Raw genomic sequence first — 21874 nt, forward strand, 5'->3', positions numbered from 1 at the left:
CTGTACTAAAGTCACATGACCTTATGATGGCGACGAAAGTGCTAGTTTGACTCAATGAATTCCCTGGTTTGATTTCTGTTTTTACTGGCTCGCCGTTTAGAAAGTATGCCTAAATTGAGTAAAGTTATCCTTATTTACATATTTCATTTTATCGCTGTAACAACACCCCCTAAATGTATGTTTTTTTTTAATTTACAAAGAATTTTTTCCTTACAAGTTACATATTTAGGTTGTGATGTTTGTCAGGGGTGTAGCTGCCTATACGCAAATACGCAGTTGCGTACTCTCGGAAAAAGTAACAAAAATAAAAACACTCATTTTAAAGATGAAATAAAGGTTATTTATCTTATATGCATACCATGAACGTAGTATAGGCTCTGATTGTCTGAAAAACTGGCTCCAAAATCGTTAAAATTCAGGAGTTTCCTTCAGAGCTTTGCCTTGCCGGACTCACTGGAGGCCTTGAGCGACCCCCCCCCCCCCACCCAAGACCCCTCGCCATAATTTTGTGTACAACTAAAACAGGCCTAGCTACGCCCCTGTTTGTATACATGTACTGTTACTACTGTACATGTAAGTGCCCACCCAGTTCTGCCTTGCTGTGCATGGATCATTTAGGGAGGGGTTCATGGGACATTAGACCTTTATATGCAAAAATGTCTTACTAAAAGGTAAGGAGGCATTGGTCAATAGCAATTTTGTTTGTGTAAAAATAAAATGCATTAGATTCATATTATTTCCCCATTGTGTTAGATTTAAAATCAATCATTTAATATTTCTAGAATGAATAATTGACCCAATATAAGAAAATTCAAGAGTTATCTCTGCATTTGTAATTCCTCTCTAAGGACTATGTACAATGTGTTAAGTTTGACACTCTAGATCTGTAATTATCTATATGCTATATTTATTGATATCTATAAATGACAATATATTGATATCAATAATTAATTCTTAATATCAATAATTCATTTATTGATATCAATAAATAATTTAATGATATTAATAAATAGGTGATAAATTCCACAACAGCTTGTTATAGGAACATTGTCTATAAATGTTGAACATTCTTGAATTATCATTTTTAACCTCATGAGCAGCTTCAAATTTTAGTGGATCTGATACAAAATATGGAAGACATAAATATAATAGTTCTCACAGTGTTTTCATCAAGAACCAGAGGCTGGTGGAAATAACCAGCTATTGGCACATTTAATTCTGACTAATCCAATTTTGATGACAAGTCACAACCCATTTAATTCTTCAGTAAGACATTGTTTGTATACTTTTTTTCTGGTTCTGTATGTAAATACTATGTTAGTTGCCGTGTGACACAAAGGACGACAAAAAAAAAAAAAACAGCTGTACATTGATCTGTATCCATTTCACATTTTAAATATTGGGATTTTCTTTTCTTTTCTGCATGCAATGATCAACATCGAGTAGTTACATTTGCACCGCAATGTCCTAAAGGATGCTTTTGGACTTTTTTCACCCACAAAGCATGCATCTAAAAAATCAAGAAGATTGTAAGCCCATTAAAATGGATGTAAAGTAAAACTAAGATTTATGTACTTTGAATGAACAGTTTATGTCTCTTAACAGCAATATATTAATATATTACTAATATTAGCACTGACGAGTCGTGATGACTTTGTAAGTTTGTATTATAACAAATCAAAATGTGCTTTGAGCATTTCTGACATGTGCTATTCAAGATAAGTATCAAAATAGATGTATGTATACTTGTGGAAGCCATGGATGAAAATATTATATTTTCTCGTTTTCATGCTGAATTCTCCTTCAACTTAAAGATAAATGACGTCACAATTTAAATTTACATGATTTCATTGACATCAAAAGGTTATTGGTAAACAAATCTGGAGTCATTCAGAACAAAATGACAAGTGTGAATTCATGTATAAATGCTGAAAAATTATATGAGTATTATTAAAATATGAGTCAGAAATTTACCAAACAGTAGTAATAATGTATTATATATATTTTTACACACTTAAAAAGATCAGTTGTATTTTGATAATATTTCCAAGTCAGGTTATTTTTTTCATTTAAATCTCTTATTTTTTAAAAGAATGAAGGGAGACCACAGATGTGAATCAAAATACTGAAGAAATGGTTCCAAGCACAAAAACTGCTAATGGCCAAAATAATTAACAATACACCCCATTCATAATTTAGAAAAGGTAAACTATCAAAGGATACATGTATATAAAAAAATGTTAGGGCTCTTACAAAAAACTGAATTTAATGTAATAAAATTGATATATTTCAATACTGAAATTAGTTTGAAGAAACACCATGAATCCAGGATTTTGCGCAATTTTTCGTTAGCAGCTGTGGTTCTTTTTCCACTTATTGCAAAAAATTCCTTTTATTGAAAAATTTAATGAGAATACTGTCTTCATGAATGGCTGGAATATTTTACACATACATGTAACCTGTGACATAAATTTATGCACTTCGAACTGAAGCAATTGTCAGCTCTGCATATTGTAATTCCAAAAACAATAGCTTTCAGTTCTTAAAAATGCTATGCTTTGATTTAAATTGTACATAAATGAGATCTATAATTTTTTTCTAAAATGGGTAGTTTCTTTTTGAACAACAAATGGAATAGTTGAGAAATATGGATATATTGTATGAAGCAGAAAAGTAATGAGAAAAGAATGAAATGAAAATGAGTTCATTTCCAATGATTCAAAGTAACGTTAATATGTTTCCATATATCAATCCTGTGTGATTTTTTTTCATTTTCTTGCGGCAAAATTTGCCTGATTTTTTTGTGTATTCTACCAATACCTATCTGGTTTGACAGATTGCTATGATGGGACAATTTCAAGAATATTTTTTTTCAAGTACATTTATACATACAAATGTATCTTGCTGATGAGCCAACTCTGTGCTCGCTATAATCATGTCTTTTTGCATGACAATAATTTTGATCAATGCTGCTCTCCCAATCGCCTTGCCCTTGGGTATTGCCATGAGGACAGCCAGTCTTGACCACTACAAGATAAATTTGACTACATGTAGATTGAAATTGCAAATGATTACATTTGTATGTACATGCAGACTAAGAGATTTTTTCCCTTTTCATGGGTATTAGAAATATATTTAGCTACTTCATCTTATTCAAATTTCAATAACTTGGTTCCATTGCAGGTTGACATGCATTTAGAATGGTTCAAGAAGTGGAAAATTTTTATGGTGTCTACCTTCTTTACAATGTAAATCCAAAATTCAAGGGAAGGACATACATTGGGTTCACTGTAAACCCTAATAGGAGGATACAACAACATAATAAAGGCCGCCATGCTGGTGGAGCATGGAGAACCCATGGGCGTGGTCCTTGGTAAGTTTCCTCTAATGTGTTGATAAATTATCTAAATGAAAAAAAAAAACAAACATGAACATTATGCTGGTAGACTTAGTTGTTCTTTTTCAATGTCTAGCATTACAAAGTGCTTGTATATTCATGAAATTTATTTTTATTTTACTTTTGAAAGGGTACAGGTAATCTGGGAGACTAAGATTCAAGTGGAAATAAAAAAAAATAAAATGCAAGGATAAAGACTAAAGAGAGGGAAAACCAACCCACACAACAAGGAAGATGAAATATCAAAATAACATGTACAAAGAAATATCACCAGGATAGCCTGCATGTAATTTGAAAAAAAACAAACCAAAAAGATACCTAGTTTGCTACAGTTTATCATCAATGTTACAAATGTACATCTAATACATTGTGAAGTGGATTTAGTTAATATTCCCATACTTTCTCGGCTGGTGTTTCTAGAAAAGCAGAGGACACTTACCTTACCGGTGCACCTGGTCCATGCTCCCAATTTTTAGTGGAGTAAGTTGCTCATTTACTTTTGTTACTTTATATGTATTATTTTAGTTACTTTATGTTCTTTGTTGTGTTTGTCTGTTTTCCATGTCTGGTCTTTGTCCCTGGATTACTTTCTTTTGATTTGCACTAGAATCTTGGTTCCCTTAATTACTCTTTTAAGCTTTGTACAAATTTAAGTAATTTTCCTACACAACTTAAAGTATTTATGTACATGTATAAGTACAGATGTACATTTTAGAAAACTTCACTACACAAAATAGTTCTCTCCCTTTGTCTGTAGAAGTTGTTTTGGTAATAGGGTATGTAAGTCTCGTCACGTTACTCCGTGATTTCATGAGAATGGGTCCTCATCTCCCATTCAAATGCATAGAGATTCGTCATTAGCATAGCATTGAGTTCAATGTTAAAAATATCTCTGTAAAAAATACTGATAAAAAATCACTAATATCTTGTTCTACTGGATAAAGATGTACAGAAAAGCATAAAATAGTAGATTTTGCATTGTGATACATAGTTTCAATTTCCCGGAAGTAAACAATAAAATGCAGACCGGTCTTTTGGATTTCGATATGTTCTACATCTAAAATTCCGGAAGGGAAACTAGAACGAGACTTACAAACCCTATTGCATATAAATTAAATCAAATCCAAATCTTGATATTCTGATTAAGGATCTACAAGGGCAATGACAAACTGACATATACAATTTAAACAAAAATAAACACATTGCAGCAGTGTTTTCATTAAGAGCCGGAAGTCAGTAGAAATCAACAATTATTGAGGTATTTTATTCTTGCTATTCTGATTTCAAAGACAAAAATCACAACCATTTTATGCCACAGCCTTAATAAATTATTGTTTGTATACTTTCTTCTGGTTTTGTATGTAAAGACTAGGTATGCCGGCATGTGACGAGTCGGTTTGTTTCTTTCATTTAAATCCCTTGTTTTTGTTTTTTGAAAGAACAAAGGGAGACAACAGAGATAAATTAAAATGCTATAGAAATAGTTCTGAGCATAGAACCTGCTAATAACCTGAATACATGTATCTAAACGCACCATTCATAATTTAGAATTTAAAAAGGTAAACTATCAAAGGATTTATAAAAAAAATTGACTCTTACAAAAAAGTGTTTTAAAAAATGAATATATTTCAATACTTAAATTGGCTCAAGGAAACACCAACAATCCAGGATTTTGCACAATTTTTTGGCAGTGACTGTGGTTGCTTTTCCACCTATAGCAAACAAATTTTCTTCTATTGAAAAACATTATGAGAACACTGTTGCAGAACACATCTTTAGATACATTACATATGCCCAATCACGTTCATATTAGATGAAAGATACTTGACTTTATACATATATTACCCATATATAGTTACATGTGCTGAATTGAGGCTGCATATGATCACCTACATGTATTAATAACCGTCTCTAGCATACATACACATTTATATATATATAATGGTTCTCCATGAGCTCTTTTACAACTGGTTGGCCACTTTGGTTAAAGACATAGTGCCATATTTATTTTAAATTGTCGTCCGCCATGTATAACTTCTTCCATTTTCAGCCTTTTATTATTTTACCTTTGAGAAACGTATCAGTTACTTACTCAGAATAACATGTAAACTAATGACAAATTTATGACTGAAACTGATCTGAGGATAGTTATGTAAGTGTCGATAATTAGTTTTTTTAATGTTCATTGTTTAATTTCCAGCAGTGCAGATAAGGTGTTTATAGAGACAATACAAAAATTGTGACGTATTTTGTAATGTAGTTGTATTATATTTTTTGTGAAAAAGTTTGATTTATGAATAAGAAGAAATATGAATAAAACAAAAGTATATGATTGGTGGTTTTATTGACACATGTTAAACTTCATTGATATATGTGTACATGCATTAATTTCAGGGAAATGGTACTGATAATACATGGCTTTCCAAATGAAATATCTGCACTACGGGTAAGATAATATGATTCTTAGTACATCTAGATTTTGGTTGCATAAATGTACATGTACATGTATGTATTACATGTATGTATATATCTATTAAAGCTTTATTCTAAGGCCAAAATTAGAATTAAGTTCGTTTCCATTTACCCTACATACCCACAAAAATTAGCCCTACCTAAATAATTTTATTGCCATTCTCTGACAAGATTTTTTTTTAAATTTCAAAGCAACATTTTTCACTTCTTTATTTTTGATCACAATTTTTACAGAATCATATATGAACTTTGTGAAAAAAAAAAAAAAACATTTTCCCTACCTACCTCCCCAAAGCCAGGAGTTAGAGTTGGGTAAGTGAAAATGGACTTTATTTGACATGTGGCCTAACAAGACAGCAGTTTGGTTATAGACACTGACCAAACTTGTATTATCTGGTCTTATCAGCATTCGGTTTTAAGACTGGTACTTTTTTTAAGTTTACAATTCAGTGGTGATTAGCGGAGTTCCAAATGGTTCCTGTATGAAAGATATAAGTCAGGTTAAGATTAAAAACGTACAGTGTAAATGAAGGTTAAAATAGATAATAATAATAATAGAATTTATATCAGTTCTCTCAATGTTTAAGTGTCAGTCTTTGTAAGAATAAGGCAGTGGGTGAAACATGGTATGGAAAAAGCCACCATTTTGAAAGTGCACTTTGACTATCACATTCAAGGAAAAAGACAAGTATGTCAATATCAATTTGGTAAATCAAGTCATTTCATTGAAATGCACTAAAAATGAACATTTAAAGGGCAGATAACTCTGTCAAAACCTCTTTTTCATTCCTAACACATTAGAAATGTTCTGTACAAATTCAGTGATGCAGAGGTCAAAAGGTGGTCTTTTCAAAGAGAGAAATAATCTTTTTTATGAAATTATATTGTCTGATTGGTGGGGTTTTGACATGCATGTTTCCGATTTTTCCCATTTCGCCTGATTCTTACAAACACATACACTTAAGTACTTTTGTTATACAAAAATGCTGGCTTTGCATGGTCTTTTTTGTTAATTACCACATGTCAATTCATGTAATTTTTTTGTTACTTACAACATGTCAATTCACTTTGGTACAAAGCAAGTTTGAATTTGTGTTGATTTATTTATAGTTTGAGTGGGCTTGGCAACATCCAGACAAATCAAGAAGACTTCGTCATCTACCTGGGAAGAAAAAAAAGGAAACACCATTCCAGTACAGATTTAGAATAGTATCAGAAATGCTGAGGACAGGCCCATGGAAAAGATTAGCTTTGACAATAAGGTATTTAGGAGATAATGGATATTATAGAATATGGTATTTGCAGATTTGGAGATCAAACCTAATGACAACAAATGTTCAAGTACAATTCAGCAATAAGTTAATTCCATTCTTTTGCAGCTGTTGAGTACTGTGGAAGTACTTTCATAGATACCAATTTTCATGGATTAGGGATGAAACACAAGTTCGTGGATTCTTTAATTCATGATCTTGAGGTTTTCAGTATACACATCAATGAAAATCTCCTTTTTGTTGGTAACCAAATATCATGGTTTAGCCTACCCATGAAAACCACTAAAATTGGTACCCCACAAACAATAGTACTTTTACAGAATATCTGTCAAAAAAGCATGACAAAAACTTTCAAAATTGTGTTGTGCAAGCATTAAAATTGAGAATTTCAGTCCTTGAGTTCATGTTTATATTTGGTCATATAAAATTCAATCTTACAAAAAATGTTGCATTAGAAATAGATTTGTTTTGTGTTAAGTTCTGTTGTCACAAGACTTAACTTGGATTCCTCCTCGATAGTTTCAGATTGTAGCACATAAATCCCATAATTCTTAGCCATGAGACAGCATAAAAAAAATAGTTTAAAAAAAAACAAACAAAACTCTGTCACTCAGGACAATATAGTTAGCAAAGATTCAATGTGAAATATAGACACAGGCGAAAAAATAAAATGAACACACAATTTCCTTAATTGTGCCCACCTCAGAATATGAGCGGTAGTCAGTTAACAGGAACACATCCAGACATTTTGAGAATGCCAACTGGGGTTCCTCAAACAAAAGGGGGTGCTAGGACATTATTTATCATTTTTTGTTCATTTTACACATAAAAATGTCAAATATTCCAATAAAAAGGTTTGTCTTCTATTCTTTGCCCCATAGGCTTCTATAGTAAACCTTAAATTTTCATTTCTTTTTAAATAATAGACAAGGAGTTTCAATCTAAATTTTATTTTAACCATGTTTTTTTGGAAATGTCAAAAATAATTTTTAGGTCCATTTTAGAAAAAAAGACGCAAACTTTGGTACACCAGAACAAGTCGAACTATAAGTAGACTTCTACTTTCACTTTTATTTTGAGTTCATAAAATAGACCCCTTTATGAAGCATTATTTTTATAAAAATACTATTTTTCCTCAAAAACAAGAGTTTTGTGTCATAACTTGATATTTTACTTTTGATGAAAAATGATGATCATTTGCAAACAAACAACATTATTTACAGCTAATTTACGCATATGACTTTTTGTGCAATCTATAACAGCTTTTTTATACGAAGTTATATGTACTACATATATACAAGGTAATGACCTGTTACATGTCCCTGCTGCTTAAGCTTTAAAAATTGTTTTTTATAGGTGGCTGAAGCAGGAATATATCCAAGATTTCTCACCAGATTGTAAACCACCAGTACACATGCCTATAGCCTATGGTTTAGTGAAGGTCAAAAAGGTTGGAACTGACACAGGAAGAAGTAAGAAGGGGAATAACTCTGAGAAAGACACTGATGATGATGATTTAGTGAATATCTCTCAAACAAGCAACAGGCATCCAAGATGTAGTGTGTGTAACAAGAGAATTCAGGTTTGTTGCCTATAGACTGCTTTTAGGAAGCTTGGATATCCTGTCTTTTTTAAGGGTCTTACAAGTGCTGTCCCTGCATTTTTCTGTCAATTTTCGCTAAATAAATATAAATGTTTGCATTAATTTGCCTCTAACATGTTTGAGTGCCATTTTATACCTAGGTTACCCTGCACTTTTAAAAAACTGCAAGGAACTCTAGTTGAATATTTACATGTAAATTATGTCAAGTAATTTAAAGTTATCTAGACTTTAAATGTTTATCAACAATTAAACTATGAATGAATATATCTATATATAGACCATTTTTGCTGTCAAAAACATTAGACTTGTCTAAGTGGAACCACATTTGTTAACAATTTATATGGATTGAAGGGACTTCTGGAAATGGTTGGTTTAGACAGGTTTCCATTTTTTTCAGAATTTGCTTAAATGGGTTTCATTGTAATACAGGTATATTTTGTATTTAATTTTTATGATTACTTGTATAAAACTGTTTTGTTCATTATTTTTTGGCTAATTTTATAACTTATAACGTAACTTTTTGTTTGCTTTTTATATATTAGGCAGATGAACATACACTGAATTGTGTGCATCCAAAATGTCAGATGACCTCACACACTCTATGTTTGTCAAACAAGTTTCTGACAGAGAAAGGAGCTAAAGGAAAGGAAATTGTACCAGTAGATGGAACCTGTCCCAAGTGTAAAGGGGCAGTACTTTGGGGTGACCTTGTCAGGCTGAAAAAAGGATGTTACCAAAACCTGGAAGAGGTAAATATAGAAGAAACATCTGTCAAATAAAAAAAAAATGTTTATTTGAATCCTGTTAAAGCTTATGAAACATGTATCAAAAAAATATTCTCTCTTATTTTATAAAACCAAATTGTCAGTTTCATTTATATAAACTGATCAGATTGCTGCCAATGAAGTATACAAAAAAATTAAAGCCCTTGATAACATCTTGAATAGCTTGCAAACGATAATATTTTGTGAAAACAGTATGTTGAATCTAGAACAAAAGCAGTAAAGTAATTAACATTTAGATCTTGAATTTTACTATGACCATGACAGTGGCTTTTAGGATATTGAACTAAAATAATTGCTTTAGTCTAAGCTCGATTATTTCCCTTTGGAAGTATCTGACAAAAATTTAAATGCAACTGGTTTATTTTCAGTTCAATGTCAGATATTTGTGAAAATTAACACTTGATTGATTGATTGTAGTTTAACATTCACTTGCAGTTATTTCATAATCTTAAAAACATGAAATTTTGCCAGTCCATTCTTGTGACAGAGACCAATTTTAATATGCCAGGGGCAGAAGCACCAGCAAGCAAAAAATCATGTCAACATGCTCAGGATACACGTTTTGCCTCCATACCATTCTGTTAATTCTAATTTCTGTTTTCATCCTATTTTTAATATGTTACATGTATATGCTAATTTGGGGTAGCAGCTACTTCCCATGTTAGTATTTCATTCTACACTTAGCTTCTCCTGGGCTTGGTCTACTAGACCATCGAGGCCATTGTAAGGTACATATATCTCTTTACTCTTAAACAAATTATTAGGGGTTGTTGTGGTTTCATGAGAACATTTCTATCTACATGTACTACTAAATACAAACATCTATATGCTTTGTATGTTTATCAAGTAAATAACACTTGTTTCTTGAATTATGGAAATTTTTCAGCTTAATATTCATAGAGTTGGTTGTATATTTATACCCCCGCAAACATAATTCCACGCTGTCTGTCTGTCTGTCCGAACTATTTTCTAAGCTGCTTGCATATTGTTATGAAACTTTGTTGGATGAAATCTAACCACATGGATACGATGATACTATTAGGAATTTTTATTTGGGCAAATATCGTAGAAATGACGGCTGATGGACTTAATAATTTTTTCTGCAAAACTTGGTCTCACTTCTGCAACTCTCCCTTAATGACTTGAATGATTGTTATGAAACTTGACAAATGTTAAATTACCGTATTTGGATGTGCATATTGTCAGGAATTTATGTTATGGCAAAAGTTCAAAAAAGGATGGCTGTTGGACTTAGGTGGTTTTTTACAAATCTTTGTCCAATGCATGGTTGTCTGCAGCCCCTCCTCAATGACTTGCAGGATTGTTATGAAACTCAATGGAATGTTAGATTATCATATGGAAATGTGCATATTGTTAAGAATTTATGATTTATGGAAACTTCCCTTCATATTCTCTCATTGTGTTGTCGACAAAACAAATAGTACTGACTTGTTTTGAGTCGAGTCCTTGTAGTCTATCCCCCATAAATATTGGGTCCAATATGAATTGTGTGTGCATATTGGTCCCCAAATATAAGGGTTCAACAGGCTGCTGGAGGTATTAGCCCTGTTAGGGACAAGGTCTAGTTTTTTTAGGAGTCATCAATTTTCACACATGTGACTAACTTTGTATTTTCTGTTTCAGTGTGGTAGTTCTGATGAGAATACTGATGATGAAGATCATTGGGCCAATGAACTTCAGACACAAATTACATGACCTTTTTATGTATGATGTTGGCAGATTATTTCTAGTGGTTGACATTTGTGAGCTGAGTATAGTGAGGCCACATAAAACAGCTAAGTGGTGAAGTGGCCGATTTAGCTTGTGTAAACTCAAAACAATATGTCTGTATCTGTGCTAGAGTAGAACAATTCAAAGTGTTCTTAGTTCTTAGACTTTTAATGAGATTAACTATCAGAAAGTTGAGAACATTTTTTTGTGTTAGTATTTATAGTATTGTTGAACAATGCAAAGTGTTCTCATATTAAAGAGATCAGAATGGAAACTCGTTGATGTTGAACAATTTAGTGTTCTCAGATTAGAAAATACAGAATAGAAACTTGTTGATGTTGAACACTTCAAAGTGTTCTTAGATTAGAGAGAACAGAATGGAAACATGTTGATGTTGAACAATTCAAAGTGTTCTCAGATCAGAGAGAACAAAATGGAACTTCGTTGATATTGAACAATTCATAGTGTTCTCAGATTAGAGAGAACAGACTGGAAACTCGTTAATAGTTGATTATATAATGTGAATAAAACATTTAAAATGGTTTTGAATGTTTATATCCTGACACAATAAATACAATTTACTGAGTATATATAAAGGTAAAACATACATTTTATGAAATAAGTACATAATATTAATATACTGAGCCATCTTTTACAAAACAAGATATCACTACCACTGATTTTTCTATGCAAGTAAATTTGTGTATGAATTTAAAACCATTATGTAAATGGAATGGAAGGGTGGCAATTAGCGGGCATCACTGGCAGTTTAGTTTTCCGTTGTATTTTATCTTCGATAAACGCAGAATTTGGCCATTTTAGGATAAAATGCATATAATTTAAATGTATTACTTGTTTTGTTAATTTTGAAAACGTAAAGGCAGTTTTTAGTTAAAAGATAAAATTTTGAAAATAGGACAATGATGAGTATTTTTTTTTTGCAATAACATGTAAACTTAATATAATTTAATATATTTAAAAATTAGATCATTGAAGTTATTGAAGAACGTCTCTTACATCTGAAAGTCTTAAAACATTAAGAAAATATAGTGTTATTTTCTAATATTTAGCAAAGCCTAAGATGAACCTATTGTATGGAGCACACTTCAGACCGAGACCTCTTCATTTGCTGTGTCATAGTTACGGCAGCTGATATAACTTTGTGACTTGGTGGCCGTCGATTGTCTTCTAAAGCGCTTGTTTGTAGTCTAGCTGATAAACGGGCGTGATCTGGAGTCCTACACATCATATGTCTAATGTCTTTTTTAATTAATCTTGCAGAGTCTGGTTCCTTTTCTGGTTTAAGCTGTCGGCTCGGAAATAGTTCTATAACTTCCCGAACCGGATCACAGAGTTCCAAAATTACTGTCAAAATAAGAACTCGTCCGTCCTCACATCCTACGACTACCGTCCTGTCGTCTGCTCCTACGGAAACGCATGTTGCGCAGCCATGAACGAACATGTGACCTTTTACGACCCCATCACATGCGCGGACAACGATTACTTCTCTGAAGTTTGGGGTTAGTCCTACTATAAAGCGACCATCTAAGACGAATCGCGGCGTACCGATGCCGAACTGTTTGTCGATTGGTGTGGATGAACGGGGATTAACGACACTGAACACATTTCTATTCTGATCCATGATCACTAGCTGATTTCGAGAAATGACCAAACTGTTTATGTCAGATGATGGCAGTAGGAATTCAGGAATGTGTTTCAAAATTGTACTGTTCTTGAAGTCATATAGAATAAGACCCTTATGCACGTAAGATGGTCGAATAAGACCTTTCTCCATATCAAATACATATTGATCCACTCCTTTAGCATACAAGAGCACTAAATTATTCTTGGAGTTCGTCTTTACATCGAGAAATTGGCAATCTTCTTCGATGTCCTCAACGATATTCTGTATCTTAAGAAGTGTTACTTCGTCCCCGGATTCTGAAATATCCTGCATCATCAATTGGACTTCGTAGTGCCGTGAACGTTCCTTTTTAGTATTTGGGTCTAGGGTCTTTTTACAGAGTTGAACAATTGCTGTAAAATAGTTAGCGGATCCACTAAGTACTATGCAAGGCGGGGATACAAACTCCGTACACGGTGGAAAGGGTACTGTTCTTGCTATTCCTGTTTCTGCTTGGACGACAGAAAGAGAATATGTATTATCACTCCAATCATATCGTGAATAATTCACCAGCGATATAAATACGGCATGTTCGCTGTCTTTCGTGAAGCTAACATAACGATTGTTTCCTGAGTAATGTGTACGTCGACTTGCTTCTAAATCCCAAACGACGTCTTCCCGGAGAACGCGCCAAACCGTCGATCCCTCTGTCATGTCCTCCGCTCGCTGACCACGTGTCACCGCAAAACGTCCGTTAGGTGACAGAACAACGTTTCGAACTTTGTCATCAGTGTTATGACTATGTTGTAGGATATCTGTTACTTTTCCATTGCGCAAGCTCAATACTTTGGCCTCGGGTACCCGTCCTTCAAAAGCAACAATCTTCCCGCTAACTGTTGACATTTCAACTCCAAATACGTTACCTGGGAAGATGTTGTTCGAATGAAGTATGTCCGAATCGATATTGTCAAGATTCCAAACCTGAAATGAGTTGTCGGCAAGAAGCGTGACAACTTTGTTGACAGCACTGGACGTGTAAACACGGAGTATTGGCGATACAGACGAGTGTAGTACTCTTAAAGGATCACCTGTCATTGTGTCCCAAACCGCTAAGAATGTATACCTTGTAGCGACTATGTACTTGTCGTCGGGGGTGAAACCTGCTCCAGTGAAATTCGATGATTGTTCAACGATAGTGTCTTCCGGCAATTGGTTGAACTTGCGAAGCAATTTGTTGTCATCGGTGTATATGAGGTGAAGACATTTCGACGCTCTACATAGAATGTACTTATGCGTGTTTGAAAGAACGCACTCTTTTAGTTCAAGGTCACTAAATATAAATTTGCACGTAAACTTCCGGCTCATGACATCGAACTCCAATGACTCTACAATCTTCGACTTTGTGAACACGATGCACTTTGGTTTGTTGTCGATGAAAATAATATCTTGTGGAATGTCTGTTACTTCTGCTACACATTTTCGTTCCATCAAAGGCATATTGTATAGCAGTATATTTTTCTCAGAGTTAAACGCCAGGAAACTTTCATCGGGACTAACTGCTACGGCGTGTGCGTGATAGCTAAAGCGGTGCACTACGCTTTTTCTCTCAACGTCTATTATATAGGGACCTATACCCTTTTCAACACAGAATGTTATAAACTTGTTTGACACTTCAATGTCAGATACTCTCCCTTGACCATAAATGACTTCACCGTGTAGTTCTCCACAGTCTGAGCGATACATTTTAATCATCTGATTATTTTGGAACACATTCAAGAACTTACCATCCCGGGTTGGATGAATTTCTCCTAAGGGCATCATCATGTCCGGTCTAGAATCACCACGTGACAATTCCCAAACACGAACTCTTGAACTAAAATGGGGCTTTGCCGTCAATAGTATTCCATCCGGGCTGTTGAAGACATCGATATCAATAGGACAGAACACATTGCCGCCTACATCACACTCATATTGCAATGGACCGCCTGGTGCGCTGTATATCTGACAGTTAGGTACAAGTGGGCAGTGTGTTTGTGCTGTTAGATCGCATTGATAAATCAATTCACGAACGTATTTGAACTTTCGTAAATGAGGCAACAGTCTACCTGTCAGTTCCATTCCTAATGAATCGATGTCTGCTTGCAGCGCGGCTCCAGACATGCGCAACGCATCAGCAACTAGTGTTGTTTCCCGGTCATTGAATATTTCCAAGTCCGCCAGTAAATGTTGCAATGACGACGCTTTTAACCTGTGGTAGATGTAGTAGAAGTTACAGAATGTCTCAGCTCGTAGGTCATTCAGCCTGTTGCTTGATAATAGACCGAACGGGAGTTCGGTCATTTTTCTTTTATTGTAGAGGCCGCGCATTTCGCTTTCACCATAAAAATTAGGTTGCAGCGGTAGTAGACGACAAAATTCACCTTCCGATTCTAACATCTTTCTTCTTGCCATGAGTTTTGGTGGGTACGAACAAGGTTTTTTAGTTGTTCCGCCCCATTTACCAAGAAAATAGTCAGCAATAGTCGAATGTATTGCTGTTTCGTCATTCTGAACATAGAGTTCGTGCGCGATGTTTTGAAAACACGAATATTTCCAACATAACACTCTTGCATTATCGCATTCCTTTTCTTCAATGTATGAGTCCAGTGCTTGACGAATTCCTGCCAGCAGATAAGAGGGAAATCGTCTCACTTTTGGATGCCAACTTTGATAAACAATGTTCAGTAAATCTTCATCAATTGAAAGTACATCTACAAGCTCAGATTCCGACAGCCCGTCTCTTGATGCACTGATGTATCCAAGAACTTTTGACACAACTTGTTTGCCAAATTTTCTCTCCGTTCTATCAAATATGTTTGTGACGATTTCACGAATGTTATTCCCTAGAAACTGGGTTTCCGAATCATCGTAAGAATGCCATTGGCTAACCTCTTCAAAAACTAGTTTTATGAATAATGGTAGTGTGCAGTTTTGGAATGCATTTTGAACAAGTTTCCATTGATCATAGGATACGCTTCGTCGGGATTTATTCGTCATCACTTTCATTACATTTTCACAGTCCGTGTTAGAGAACGATGGTATCTCAATGATGTTCTCCGCACATTTATGTTGCATCCTTGTCCAACTGTCCGCATTGTCAGTATTGACCGAAACAATGATTTTTACATTAACAGCAATTCTAGATGGCAACCATTCTAGCTTATGTCCGTATTCAAACTGCGATAGCAAATCCACAGAATCAATCAAAATTATGAGCATTCCCCCAAACTCGCCTCTCTGAACCATGTCAATGAAAAATAGTTTTAGAGATTTGAAATCTTTTGGAACATCTTTTCTATACCTGCCCATAATGAACGCCATCTGGTGGCAGATAGAATAAAGCAGTTCCTGTGCTGTCACTGAATGTTGCGTTTTTGCAACAAAGCGGAAGACGAGGGCAGTTCGCATCGCCAAGTCTTCGTTTTTTATTGCTATATTCACATCAGCAGCAATTTTAGACATGATTGCCGTCTTTCCAGATCCGGTTTCTCCGGCTATGACCAACGGTTGGTCAGTTTCGGACAATAGATATTCTTTTACTCGACTGAGTATATTTTCTCTTCCTGTGAAGGTCTTCGATGCTTCGATTGTTATATTCCAGTGTTTAGCTACCTCACGATACAGTTTGTCGTTGTGCAGGCTGTTCTGATTTTGGACACTTGAATCAATCAATTTGGTGATGTGATTATACAGAAATTGTGACACTCTTTGAATATATTCATCCGAATCTTTGTAAAGAGTACCGTTATTGCTGAAACTGATAAAGTTTGTGTTGCAGTTATTGGAATCCATGATTCCAATGATTTCTTTCCGCAACATATTAGCAGCTATCTCCGCAGAAAGATCCTGTTCGTTACTGCACGGTAGTATATCCAGAAACTTTTGCTTCTTTGATGACGTCAGAAGCTCCTCCATATTTGTAATGAGTCTACTAACTATTATGCAGTTTTCTATTCTCTCCTTCTCTGGAAGATGGAGAACTCCTTGCTGAATTTCCATATGCACTTCTGAAAAAGAAAGCTGGCCCTGTAAAGTTACTTTCAAGTTATTATGTGTCTTTAGGAACCAGCTGTTAGTAAGTCAGTTATGTATGAGTGTGTTTTTAAGTTCGTGTCAAGACGAGTTTTTTTGTAGCTAAGTACGTACGATGAACTTACTGCAGCATACAGATTATGATGACAATGATATGCTATTTAATGCACCGAACTACTAGTAGCACTTATAATTATGTGTGCATTTTTTTTTGTATTCATATACGATTTTTTTGAAAATATTTTTGTTTGGCAATCAAAACGAGACTTCTGCATTCAACTGGATAACACTCTATATATAATAATCTCGGTATATTTAAGTGACGTCAATTATTGGAGATGGTCCAAATACCTACCGCTTGATGTGTACTTGACGTAGGAGTCACGTGATATTCTATTGGTGTCCATACAATATCTAGCTGCTTCTTCTAGAATTTCTTGTACAGTTTTCACATTGTCAGTCCACATTTTCGTAGAAGGGTCTATAATGTATCAAAAAGGCAATATGAAACGAAGAGGATTGTATCGTAAAAATACGTATGGAAACCTGGGCAACCCAATATTGTGCAGAAAAAACTTTCATTGATTGCACTGTGTGTGTGCGTGTTTAGGTGGGAGAAAAAATAACATTTTATTACTTTCATAATTAACAGAAGCCGACAAAATATCGCTCAATTTCTTAGGGACCGGTCATTATTTATCTCCAGAGGTGGGCCGGCAAAAAAGTAAGGGGTTCAAAGAAAATGATTGATTGATTGTTGGGGTTTAATGTCCGAGCAGCAATATTTCAACTATATTCAGACGAAAAAAATAGCAGTACTTGAAGGGGGGTTATTGTATTTTTGGACTAATTGATGAGGTGGGGGGGTCATGATTCTTTTAAAGAAAAATAATTTACACATGTATTTGTGCAATATCTAGAATTTTATACATAATGTCCTGTGTAAGAGTAATCAAGGGTATCAAGGTTATAGTGGTATTTTTACTAGGGACCTTTCAGAGCTCACTACTGGATAAGGTTATCCTCATGATAAAGGTCTTGTTGTGACCGCTGAAGTTATTAAATTTAAGCTAAAACATAGATCGCTTCGCTGCCTATTAAGCCTAAAATGCCCCGAACCAGGTTAAATTGTAAAACCTGTTCAAATATTGGAAACATTCCTTAAATAACTTGTGATTGAACTATATGTTTCCTGTTATGTTTTGAATATATCAATATATACAAATGTACATTGAAATTTCATTTAAAAAAATGCAGGGGGTTGACTTCTTTTTTTTTTGGTACTTGAGAAAGAGGGGGTGGGGGTGAGAATTTTTCTGTGTTTGGAAACGGTGGGGGGCAGTTATTTTTTTCCGGGATCATTTTTCAATTTGCCGGCCTACCTCTGGAGATAAATAATGATCGGTCCCTTATTCAGTTTTTAAACAAGATATTTGTCGAAGTATTACAATCAGCTGATTGTCTCTAGGAACACGTTAAAGAAAGGATTGACTATCAAGCCAATTAGTAAATTTCAACTGTTACTACGCCTAGAGCATAGCCTTGTGGGGAGAGGTGAGTTACTTAACTATTACAAATGTTCTTTGCTATATTAAGATGCGTGTCAACAAGAACTAAAACATGTGTCATCTCCCTTTAAAAAGGAATCTATTAATATCTGTCGTCAACTTACCTTTATCATTAGCTGGCTTTTGTAGGCGATAGACTGCTGGGTTTGTGTTAGTGTCTTTCTCATAAAACACATCAAGAAGGGCAATATTCTCATCTACAATAAGCGTCTCCTTCAGCAACTCAAACTCGTCCTCTTCTATTGTTTCAGGAGGAGTCAATCTCTTGTATTTCTGACCCAGTATTGACTGTAAGTGACAATTGTTTGTTAGTGCGTTTATTTGTGAGTGTGTTTTCTTACTTTAAATCCAGACCTTTGCGTGCAGCTTCTATTACTTTCTTGTATTGTATATTTCAGTTATATAGTAGGGGTGATTTATAGGGCGTAGTTTATATTTCGATGTTTCAGAGTATAATAATTCAAAGATTTCACACAGTCTTATTCTAGCAGAGAGAAAAAATGCACCATCTTTTCTGTAAAGGGGGATAACTCTGATTTGCCTATGCATTTTTTGTTTTTATTTTCTTCTTAAATATCTACTACTTGAAGGCTTCAAAACAAAGTCCATTCCATAATCAAAATGTATCAGGCTACAGTTGTACCTTACATCAAACACTAAAATAAGGTATCCTAAAATTTTGAATGAACCCGTCAATTCTGAATTTCATCTTTACTAGATGTAGATACTGAAAAAAAACCAATTTTGATATTACTGTATAGTCGACATTTAAAAATTACTACAACTCTAAATGAATCATTTGCAGTTATTTGATAGTAATAAATAAAGCATACACTGTATTAACAAACAAAAAAAAAAACACACGCATTAAATATGCAGTTGCGTATATCTATTTAAATGTAAAGTGCACATAGATACGATCAAAGGAATACAGGAATTGTTCATTAAAAGATGCACCGAACTGACACGGGTCGGTCCTTAATCTTTTATAAACAAACTTAACCATTTTATTTGAATTGGTTACGTCAACGAAATAGACTTTAGTAATTTAAAGTATTTTATTATTGATATTTATTACCCAATAATTTTAAGCAGGTTAAAAGTTTAAACAGATTAAAGTGTTAAATGGAATGATTTTCTGTACTGATGGAACACGATCAAAGCCCTTTTAAATACATGTATTTTAATAAACTTTCGTGTACACATTTTTGTATAATATTTGATTAATTTTCCTTTGAAGGCAAAGTATTAATTTACCAGCTTTTGTCTATTCCCAGTGTAATTTACTGGCATTTTTGGCATTATTGTTATTTTAAGTTGCCACATGCAACGTTTCATAATTGCATAGTGCTTGCCAAAGGAAAAAAAAATATATTTATCAGAAATGGGAACATATTTTTTATTGATAATCATCACGTAAATTTCACATGATTTTCATTTGAAGTGAATAAATAACAGTTACATGTGACTGGGATGTTAATAGAATCCCGTGCATGGGTTTACATTGCATACATTCATATGAATTTAATGTGATTTTATCTCGTCTGTGAAGCCAATTGAAACAACCACCACTTTCTAAAATACAGATTTCAGTCTTTGCTGTGGTTTAATATACATGTATACATACCACAAAACATGGCCCCATGGAGTTGGATTGGCAGTGTTTAAGCTCTCTTAGACATGTCTCTGTAGACGGCCATGTTGTCTCTGAGTAATCCATGCCCCATTTCATATCAACTGCCTGAAAATAACATGCAAAAATATGCATAAAGGTACCGGTATATGTTAATGTACATGAAGAGTTTTAAACAATCTAAAGACTGCGAAATTCCTACTGAAGGCGAGAGATATAGTAGATGTAAAACTGCTTAGAATGATCGTTATACTAGATTACATTTTATAGTGTAATGTACAAAAAGTCATATAACTCACGTGGAAGTCCAGACCATGTGTGTCCCTGCAATAGTCACGCAATGCTGGGTATACATGCTCTACGAATGCATCTCTCTCAACTTCTGAATCTACATTGCAAAATGAAACAAAAATATGTATGTTATAACCATGCACGTGAAGACAAATTAAAGGTTTGCTCAGTATTTCAGGTGACTGGTTAAAGAAATATATACTGTTTTCCTTACAATCTGTTTAAAATCACCACATTGCAGAGAGCAAGCAGTAATGACGTTTATTCTGAATAGCGGATCCAGAATTTCAGGTGTGGAGTAAACGTAAATGCCGTTCAAAGTGAGGTAAACAAAAATTTGGGGGTTACAATTCGTGATAAATCAAGACTTCATTTTATAAAGGTTTCCAGTTGCAGTGGACGTATGTTGTCCGGCACGCCGGTACTTGGACCAGCGTCCTGTTGTTTATTGAGAAGCATTTAATTTCAAATACATTCATGTAGTCTGATCAGTTGAAAAAAACTTTTCTGACTGTGAAGTCAGCCTACACTTAGAAATCGATGGATAGGGGAAACTATTGACCAAACTTTACGACAAACGTGATGACTTTTCATTCAGAATTGTCAACTTTCCTTTCATCTGTGGCAACATCCCTTCAGCACCTGCGTATGGAATGTTCATATCACAACTCATACGTTATGCCAGAGCTTGCCGAAACTACGCAGAGTTTTTGTATCGCGCTAGACTTCTAACAAGTAGGCTTCTGGAACAGGGTTATGTTGCTACAAGATTGAAGTCACCACTACAGAAGTTTTATGGTCGTCACCATGAACTCGTGGATCGTTACGGTGTATCCATCTGTGCCATGAAAATTGATTTGTTCTACGTATCATAGTTTCCTTTCCTCTTTCGACTACCCCGGACTTGACTTTTTATGAGCAACTCGGCGGGTGTTTCTAGAAAGCAGAGGACGCTTACCCTACCGGTGCACTTGGTTCATGTTCCCAGTTTTTAGTGGAGTCCGAGTTGCTCATTTGCTTTTGTTACTTTGTATGTATTATTTTAGTTACTTTATGTTCTTTGTTGTGTATTTCTGTTTTCCATATCTGGTCTTTGTACCTGGATTACATTCTTTTGATTACCGCTAGAGCCTTGGTTCCTTTGATTACTCTTTAAAGCGATCATGATATATACGTGTACGTGTACCTGTTCCAGCGGAACTGATGTAGAGTTTTATTTCCCGAGATTGTATCCTTGGGATCTCCTCTGATGGAACACCACCAAAGAGGACCTGTTTGGTATGCGTTCGTTCTGTGTCCATAAGGTCCTTATATCGGAGAGGAATTTCGAGTTCTTTTCTGGTCTGTAGGGACTCATCTTGGTCGACGACATCGTCGTAATGCCGGAGTTTAAATTGATTGACAGGTCCTAGAAAGAAGGAAATAAAA

At 34.5% G+C, this 21874-nt stretch overlaps 2 protein-coding genes across 4 annotated transcripts in view; one reads left to right on the plus strand and one right to left on the minus strand.

Moving 5' to 3' along the window:
• LOC148606485 (structure-specific endonuclease subunit slx1-like) lies at positions 1-11802 on the plus strand. The gene is made up of 7 exons (XM_088543979.1): positions 1-103; positions 3184-3373; positions 5792-5843; positions 6980-7131; positions 8497-8722; positions 9286-9492; positions 11173-11802. Exons 2-7 carry the CDS (start codon positions 3201-3203, stop codon positions 11242-11244), a joined length of 882 nt encoding a protein of 293 aa, XP_088400105.1. The 5' UTR covers positions 1-103; positions 3184-3200; the 3' UTR covers positions 11245-11802.
• The window catches only part of LOC148606486 (NACHT and WD repeat domain-containing protein 2-like), an 18262-nt gene continuing 8186 nt past the window's right edge, over positions 11799-21874 (minus strand). For all 3 annotated transcript variants that reach the window (XM_088543975.1, XM_088543976.1, XM_088543978.1), the window contains 6 exons: positions 21633-21854; positions 20455-20543; positions 20150-20263; positions 18627-18810; positions 17310-17435; positions 11799-16929 (listed from right to left, as the gene is read on the minus strand). In XM_088543975.1, coding sequence (XP_088400101.1) covers positions 12347-16929; positions 17310-17435; positions 18627-18810; positions 20150-20263; positions 20455-20543; positions 21633-21854 — 5318 coding nt within the window. In that variant the 3' untranslated portion in view covers positions 11799-12346. The remainder of the gene's footprint in view (positions 16930-17309; positions 17436-18626; positions 18811-20149; positions 20264-20454; positions 20544-21632; positions 21855-21874) is intronic.

The sequence above is a fragment of the Perna viridis genome, chromosome 9, assembly GCF_037379345.1.
Source record: "Perna viridis isolate PV_CMFRI_1.1 ecotype Kerala chromosome 9, ASM3737934v1, whole genome shotgun sequence".
Lineage (NCBI taxonomy): Eukaryota > Metazoa > Mollusca > Bivalvia > Mytilida > Mytilidae > Perna > Perna viridis.

Excerpts from the sequence above, each read along its gene's own strand:
- LOC148606485 (XM_088543979.1), top strand. The coding sequence starts at position 3,201 with ATGGTTCAAGAAGTGGAAAATTTTTATGGTGTCTACCTTCTTTACAAT. Across the intron at positions 3,374-5,791 it reads ACCCATGGGCGTGGTCCTTG|GGAAATGGTACTGATAATAC; the intron begins GTAAGTTTCCTC and ends CATTAATTTCAG. Across the intron at positions 8,723-9,285 it reads TGTGTAACAAGAGAATTCAG|GCAGATGAACATACACTGAA; the intron begins GTTTGTTGCCTA and ends TTTATATATTAG.